Below are 9,056 nucleotides of genomic sequence, written 5' to 3'. Positions count from 1 at the left end.
GTAGAACTGAAGCGCGAGCTACGACATAATTTGCGAAGACCTTTTGACTATGTTCAGGATAATTAAGTTCATCTTATGAACTCCCACTCAGATAGACATCCCTCTAGTCATCTAAGTGATTACATGATTCGAGTCAACTAGGCCGTGTCCGATCATCATGTGAGACGGACTAGTCAACATCGGTGAACATCTTCATGTTGATCGTATCTACCATACGACTCATGCTCGACCTTTCGGTCTCTTGTGTTCCGAGGCCATGTCTGTATATGCTAGGCTTGTCAAGTTAACCTAAGTGTTTTGCATGTGTTCCGAGGCCATGCCTGTACATGCTAGGCTCGTCAACACCCGTTGTATTCGAACATAAGAATCTATCACACCCGATCATCACGTGAAACGACGAACTTTCGCAACGGTGCACAGTTAGGGGGAACACTTTCTTGAAATTTTAATAAGGGATCATCTTATTTACTACCGTCGTTCTAAGCAAATAAGATGTATAAACATGATAAACATCACATGCAATCAAATAGTGACATGATATGGCCAATATCATATTGCTCCTTTTGATCTCCATCTTCGGGGCTCCATGATCATCATCGTCACCGGCATGACACCATGATCTCCATCATCATGATCTCCATCATCGTGTCTTCATGAAGTTGTCTCGCCAACTATTACTTCTACTACTACAGCTAACGGTTAGCAATAAAGTAAAGTAATTACATGACGTTTATATTGACACGCAGGTCATAAATAAATTAAGACAACTCCTATGGCTCCTGCCGGTTGTCATACTCATCGACATGCAAGTCGTGATTCCTATTACAAGAACATGATCAATCTCATACATCACATATATCATTCATCACATCCTTTTGGCCATATCACATCACATGGCGTACCCTGCAAAAACAAGTTAGACGTCCTCTAATTGTTGTTTGCATGTTTTACGTGGATGCTATGGGTTTCTAGCAAGAACGTTTCTTACCTACACAAAAACCACAACGTGATATGCCAATTGCTATTTACCCTTCATAAGGACCCTTTTCATCGAATCCGATACGACTAAAGTGGGAGAGACAGACACCCGCTAGCCACCTTATGCAACTAGTGCATGTCAGTCGGTGGAACCAATCTCACGTAAGAGTACGTGTAAGGTTGGTCCGGGCCGCTTCATCCCACAATGCCGCCGAATCAAGATTGGACTCGTAACGGTAAGCATATTGAACAAAATCAACGCCCACAACTACTTTGTGTTCTACTCGTGCATAGTAACTACGCATAGACCTAGCTCATGATGCCACTGTTGGGGAACGTAGCAGAAATTCAAAATTTTCCTACGTGTCACCAAGATCTATCTATGGAGAAACCAGCAACGAGGGGAAGGAGAGTGCATCTACATACCCTTGTAGATCGCTAAGCGGAAGCGTTCAAGAGAACGGGGTTGAAGGAGTCGTACTCGTCGTGATCCAAATCACCGGAGATCCTAGTGCCGAACGGACGGCACCTCCGCGTTCAACACACGTACAACCCGGTGACGTCTCCCATGCCTTGATCCAGCAAGGAGAGAGGGAGAGGTTGAGGAAGACTCCATCCATCAGCAGCACAACGGCGTGGTGGTGGTGGAGGAGCGTGGTACTCCAGCAGGGCTACGCCAAGCACCGCAAGAGACGAGGAGGGAGAGGGGTAGGGTTGTGCCAAGAAGGAGAGGAACTCATGTGTCTTGGGCAGCCCAAACCTTAAGTATATATAGGGGGAGGGGAGGGGCTGCGCCCCCACCTAGGGTTCCCTCCCTAGGGGTGGCGGCAGCCCCCAGATCCCATCTGGGTGGCGGCCAGGTGGAGGGGAGAGGGAGGCGCACCAGGCATGGGCCCTAAGGCCCATCTGCCCTTAGGGTTTGCCCCCCCTCCTCCCCTTAGGCGCCTTGGGCCCTTGTGGGGGGGGGGGGGCACCAGCCCACCCGGGGCTGGTCCCCTCCCACACTTGGCCCATGCAGCCCTCCGGGGCTTGTGGCCCCACTTGGTGGACCCCCGGGACCCTCCCGGTGGTCCCGGTACGTTACCGATAAAACCCGAAACTTTTCCAGTGACCAAAATAGGACTTCCCATATATAAATCTTTACCTCTGGACCATTCCGGAACTCCTCGTGACGTCCGGGATCTCATCCGGGACTCCGAACAACATTCGGTAACCACGTATATCTATTCCTTATAACCCTATCATCATCGAACCTTAAGTGTGTAGACCCTACGGGTTCGGGAACCATGCAGACATGACCGAGACGTTCTTCGGTCAATAACCAACAGCGGGATCTGGATACCATGTTGGCTCCCACATGTTCCACGATGATCTCATCGGATGAACCACGATGTCGAGGATTCGATCAATCCCGTATACAATTCCCTTTGTCTAGCGGTACGATACTTGCCCGAGATTCGATCGTCGGTATCCCGATACCTTGTTCAATCTCGTTACTGGCAAGTCTCTTTTACTCGTTCCGTAACACATCATCCCGCGATCAACTCCTTGATCACATTGTGCATATTATGATGATGTCCTACCGAGTGGGCCCAGAGATACCTCTCCGTCTACACGGAGTGACAAATCCCAGTCTCGATTCGTGCCAACCCAACAGACACTTTCGGAGATACCCGTAGTGCACCTTTATAGCCACCCAGTTATGTTGTGACGTTTGGCACACCCAAAGCATTCCTACGGTATCCGGGAGTTGCACAATCTCATGGTCTAAGGAAATGATACTTGACATTAGAAAAGCTTTAGCATACGAACTACACGATCTTTGTGCTAGGCTTAGGATTGGGTCTTGTCCATCACATCATTCTCCTAATGATGTGATCCCGTTATCAACGACATCCAATGTCCATGGTCAGGAAACCGTAACCATTTATTGATCAACGAGCTAGTCAACTAGAGGCTTACTAGGGACATGGTGTTGTCTATGTATCCACACATGTATCTGAGTTTCCTATCAATACAATTCTAGCATGGATAATAAACGATTATCATGAACAAGAAAATATAATAATCAATTTATTATTGCCTCTAGGGCATATTTCCAACACTCATTTTTGGATCGGGACGAATGCCTTTAGCCGCTCGAATCGAGACTAATGCTCATATTAGTCCCGGTTTGTAATGCAACTGGGACTAATGTGTATATTGAGCTGTGACCAAAGTCCTGTTTTCTACTAGTGTTGGTGTAATATGATTCTCACAAAAGTAGTGTTAAATTTCAATGTCTGATGATCCGTAGGAGGCTAGAGATGGGTTCAGCCGCCCGCGATGAAGGAGAGCATAGCATGGTCGTGGGGACTGAGCAGCGCTGAGGTTCAGAGATTGTGAATCGAACCGCAGTAAGCCCGCAACACTAGTAGTGACAAATCAGAATAGAGAATTATGTACTCCGTATCAAGATTCATATTTGAAAGTTCATTCAGACTATATTGGTGTTGTATAGAGTTATAAATGATGTATTATTTGAGGAAACATTGATTATTATTATTTTTACCACCATGTGGAACACATGCATGCCTTGTATTTTGGGATGGCAAGAGCCAAGAGTACACCTTTGAGTCTTTAATTAACCGTAAATGGGATATAGAGCCATTACACTCACAAATACTTGCTCCGTTCCAAAATAAGTGTTGTAAATTTGTTTAGATATGGATGTATCTAGATGTAAAGTTAAATCTACGTACATCCATATTTAAATAAATCTACTACGCTTACTTTATAACGCGGGACAAATATATAAATGATGCATTGCGCGCATGCATGTATGCATTTAAGGCCTCTTTTGGTTCATAGGGTAGGAAAATCATAGAAATAGGAAAGTCATAGGAAATGAGATGACATGTATCTCAAATCCTATGAGTAGGAATAGGAAAAGGGATGCTTTTTGATTCACATCATAGGATTTTTTCCATTGAGTCTAGGCTAATGTTTATTTTCCTATGAAATGTGGAGGATAGGAAGAATTCCTCCACATGAATAGGATTCCATTCCTACAAACCAAATGGCTCTAAAGGAATTTTTCCTATAGAAATCCTATCATATGAAATTCCTATAAGATTCCTCTAAACCAAAACCAAAGCAGGCCTTAAGGGCCGGTGATTCTCATGGCAGTGGTGGTTGCATCGATCGAAAGGGTCTTCACGCTGACATGCACGTTCCACTACTAGAAGGGTAGCGATAGTGATGGCAGTGGTGGTTGCATCGCAAGGGCTTGCACGCTGACATATTCCACTAGAAGGGCAGCGATAGTGATGAGCTCACCGCCGCTGCCAAGCTGCTTGGCATGAGAGTACGCGCTGCACCGGTGGCCTGCGTAGCATAGTATCTCGATCCACACCTGGGCGATGAGCTCCGGCATTATTGCAGCACAAGGCATGCCTGGCATCCCGTTGTGGATCAGCTCTGCGGCAAGCCTACATCCACGGTGCAATGTAAGGTCCAGCCGATAGGCCTTTTGCCTGTCTTGTGCATCACCCAGACTAGTGTCAAACGGGATGATATCAGACAGGTTCGGCTGCTTGGGCTTGTTCTCCAGAACAGTGTCGAACGGCATATTAGACGACAGTCTCGCCTCCTCCTCAGCCTCCTCCCTGTAGTACCGCAGCAGCAAGTTGGCCAGATCCTCAGCTGAGCTGCACACTACACCAACCAACTCATAGCAGGAATTAGCATACATCCCACGGTCAACAGGGGCAGGCAGCATGTAGGGACGTGAGGCAAGAAGGAAGAGCATGTAATTGGAGAGCGCCTCCACCGCCTCGACGAGATCAACCTGCTGCTGCTGCCTCTGTGCGTCGTCGCCGCCTTGACCACTGGCTGCATTTGTTTGCTCCGGCTTCTCCTTTTTGTACCAAAAGAGATAGATGTTGGTGCCGATGTGCCATGTAAGGATGGTCTGCTCCAAGGACCTTTTGGGGTCCAAGCTCCATTCCAGTTCCTCATACAGTCCCTTGCTCTTCAGGGCCGCCAGGCCCCTTGAGTTAGCGATGTGATCTTCATCTGTTGGAAGGACGCTGCGACTCAGCACATGGTTGACCAGCAGCTGCTTGATGAATGCCGAGACAGGGATGGAGGAGCAGTATGCCAGCGTGTTCCACGGGTCCTCAAATCCCATCCATCTCGCGATTTTGCTCATTCGGCCCACCCTACTGCCAACGCACAACTGAAGCAGGTTGTGCTGCCCCATGGAGCCGGACCAATACCTTCCTCTCCATTCTGCTGCATGCACAAACCGGCGGACAGATGTAATCCCACGACCAAGCAAGATCCTCATACTTCTTTCTTCCTCTCCTGGCCTAGTGAAATCCCTCCTCGGCTTTAGCAGGAACGAACTTGTCCAGCTCGAGAACATTGCCTTAATACTTGACATGACCTCCAAAACGAGAGCCCCAATAAGCAGGACATAACTGATAGCAATGTCTACTTTACTGTAACTCCCAGCAGCCATATGATGATGATGATGATGATCACCCAGAAGTGAAAGATAAAACAACAACAATGCCACGGCTGTGCCCGGCAACGAGATGACACGGACGCAGAGGCCACACCAACTGTGCACCACCTCAGTCTTTGTAAACAAGACATCGTGCATCAAGGAGAGCTGCATCTCAACCACCTCCTCCAAAGCATGCTTATCTACATCATGAAACCGCAACTCTTCATCCTGCAGCATGCTCATAAGGAATTTCTTAGGAACAGCCAGGAAGAGGTGAGCATCCAACAGGTAATCTTCCTTATTCGGGCTGCAACTTTTGGACGGTATGGTCCGGTAATGGGATCCCGAGGCGTAAAATAGAGGTTGATAGTTGCCTCCCTGCTCTGAGGTACTACCAGCACACTTGAGTGCCCACACTCTCTCTCCATACTTGGCAACACCAACCACAAACATCAACATGGTGGCTGCCCGGAGGAGCCCGCTGGTAAGGATGGAAGACGCATAGACGACATATGTAGCTGCAGCCACCTGCACAGCAAGAGTCTGCAGGTGGCGCAGCCACAGCTTGTTGTCTTCGATGCTGTAGGCGGTGATGTTGTCTTGCCCACCAAGGTGCAGAAGGAGGAAAGGCGCCCAAAACGCCACCAGCTCATGCTCCGGTGATCTGCTCATCACAGACATGTGTCCCAGCACGTAGATTGCCGTAGCATCGGCCATCATGTACGCTGACCACACAAAGGCCCTTAGCACGCCGGAGTCGATGCGCCGGCGGAGCTCTGCCATGACGAGGAGCATGATCTGGAGGGAGAAGCTGAGCAGCACCAGCACCTGGATGCCCCATTCTTTCCATAGATGCAGTACTTGCCCTGTCCCTGCCCCTGCTCCTGCCATCGATGTCCCGCCTGGAATGGATGGATTCATCGAGTAGTAAGAGTTACGGGCAAAACCAGAGAGAGAAGTGCTACAATACTAGTCTAGCTACGTTAACAGCATGCGTGCCCACAGTCACAAGCTGAGATATATAGCAAAATATAACGTTTATCATGGTTGGGGATTTTAGGAGCCGTTGAATCAAGTCAATCTAACGGTGAAAATAAAATAAGTACTAGGAAGTACTAAAAAAAGTACTGGAAATAATGATTTACCAGTAATAAAATATTATTTTATTTGATTTAGCTGTGTGCTTGATCAAACAGATAGAAATAATTTTAGTGGGAGTACTCGAAAAGTACTGAGAAGTACTCGCCAATCAACGGAGAAGCGTCCATGCATGGTAGCGCAAGCTAAACAAGCAATTGGCCGGATCCCTTCTAAAGAAACTAGCAAGTGGCGCTGCGCTAGACGATAGATGCGAATTAAGTTATTTTCTTTAAAATGAATTCTTATATAGGGCAAGGATTCAATGGTGAAAAGAGTTCTTACATATGAACGGTGTGAACAATAGGAACTAATGAGTGGTAAAAAAAATCAAAGACTATATATACCTGTCAATATAGATTATGAAAGGGGTGTGTACGACACAAATGGTTATATATAGAGTAACTGCTCACTGGAACTTTATAGGCATATGTTCAAACGTCTATGACTTCAGCTTCACCAGAGAATGGATTTGTTCTGGAAGCCTTGCCCTCACTGGAGGAGCTGGAAGTCAGGGCAACTATGCACACATGCCGATGTTGTTGATTCGTGTGTATTGTACCATTCTTTACCCGTAGCATATGCTGTTGACGTTCAAACTTTTTCCACAGTTGATGTTCTAAAAAAAAACTTTTCCCCAGTGGAAGTATATCTTACACGAGCTGCGCGGCGCGACGGTGCGGCTCAAGGCCTCTGCTCCTCTCCCCTCCTCTACTTGCTCTACACTACAGGGAGTGCCTCTGCTTTGCTCCTCTCTCCCACTTGCTCTGCTCTGTTTTCACTCTGTTGGAGGCGAGAGTCGGTGCGCCACCCGTATGTAAGTACAGTAATAAGCTAGCTTTTTTTTTGAGAGAAAGTACAGTAATAAGCTAGCTGAGCGAGAGAGAGCGTGCTTATTACAGCGCTGAAGCAGGAAGCAGCGGCACAGTATGAACCTTTTAAAAATAATACTCCCTTCGTTCCTAAATATAATTCTTTTTATAGATTACACCACAAACTACATACGGATGTATGTAGACACATTTTAAAGTCCATAGTGAAATCTCTAAAAACACTTATATTTAGAAACGGAGGGAATAGTACCTTATAAATTCATAGTACTAGACTATGAATGCTGGCAATGCAAGTATATAATATGCAACTGTATTCACAGTGAAATGAAACATCCATTGATAGGACAGCGAGCACATGAAGCTAGGGCAGGATCTGGTTTTATTTGGCTAACCATCCTGAGTTGTTTTCACACTACATTTTTCTTGTCTTTTCCTTCATCTTCATCTTTTTATTTTTGGACAGAACATCGTTTTCTTCTCTCTACCTCATGTATCTTTTTGCTTTTACGTTATCTGGGTCTACAACGTGAACTGACACCGGGCTTTTTCATTAAAAAGAAACATGGACATGAACTGTGATTTGTTTCTACTTTTTTTTCACCTTTGCCTTTTTCTTTATCTTTATCTTTTTTTCACCAGAATCTCGTTTCCTTCACTCTGGACCATGCATGTACCTTTGTTTTCACATCATATGGGGTCTAAACACATGAACAGACACTCCGCGCCTTTTTTGTTAGAATCAAATACTCCATCTGTTTTTTTAATATGTGACGTTTAGGACAAAAAAATAGTTCATTTTGAACTAAAATCATTGTTGTCCTAAACGTCATATATTTAAAAAGGGAGGTAGTAGTAAATAAAAAGCAGATCCTAGATATCCTCAAACCTCAATAAGATATCCCAAATTCGCTGTCAAAGCATGTACAACGGTTGATAAGGCTATCTTATCTTAGTGTTGCCACGCAATTTAGATATAGCAAAAAAAAAAGAAGTTTACAATGAGTTATATCTTAGTCTTATCACTAGTACTAGAAATTCCTAAATTTATGGTGAGAGTATTGTTGCTAAGAGATCATCTACTACTAACTAGTAGAATTCCCGTGCGTTGCTACGGGCTTCTGAAATAATTTTCTGAACTTACATATAGATAATGCATGTTAAATTTCACAGGTGTAGAGACAATATAACACGGTCACAATTGCATAATAATTAAGTCCACTTCACTTGTAATGTAAACTGATAACAAAATGGCAAATTGATGATGTACATATGAAGCGATGGTCCAACAAAAAATCTATTATAAATTATTAAGATCTACTTGATGCAGTTAAGAAATTCTCGCACAATATCAGAAAAGTTGTCTTTAGCTTCATTCGCACGATGTTTCAGCAAGTATAATAAAAACAGCTTCCATACGTTTGAGCAAGTTAATAAATGATTAAAGTAGAACGCTTGTGCGTTGCTACATGCTACAATGTACATAAATGAATCAACAATGATTAAGTCCGTCTCCAAAGTCGAAGCTCATTTCTCGTTCATACGTTCGGGTGTGTTTGAACATCAAATAGGCATCCAACGGGCTGCCAAAAATCCAACCGTTTGGATAGTACGGGCTA

General features: G+C 45.2%; 1 protein-coding gene and 1 pseudogene across 1 annotated transcript; both read right to left on the bottom strand.

Moving 5' to 3' along the window:
• Positions 1 to 4,153: 4,153 nt before the first annotated feature.
• On the bottom strand, positions 4,154 to 6,361 carry LOC123056436 (uncharacterized). The gene has a single exon (XM_044479920.1). It carries the CDS (start codon positions 6,359 to 6,361, stop codon positions 4,199 to 4,201), a length of 2,163 nt encoding a protein of 720 aa, XP_044335855.1. The 3' UTR covers positions 4,154 to 4,198.
• Positions 6,362 to 8,754: 2,393 nt separating this feature from the next.
• Positions 8,755 to 9,056, bottom strand: part of LOC123056276 (probable GABA transporter 2) — a 2,506-nt pseudogene continuing 2,204 nt past the window's right edge.

Source organism: Triticum aestivum, chromosome 1A (assembly GCF_018294505.1).
Source record: "Triticum aestivum cultivar Chinese Spring chromosome 1A, IWGSC CS RefSeq v2.1, whole genome shotgun sequence".
Classification (NCBI taxonomy): Eukaryota; Viridiplantae; Streptophyta; class Magnoliopsida; order Poales; family Poaceae; genus Triticum; species Triticum aestivum.
Note: the sequence above shows the minus strand (reverse complement) of the source record. Positions and strands in the feature narration are given on the sequence as shown.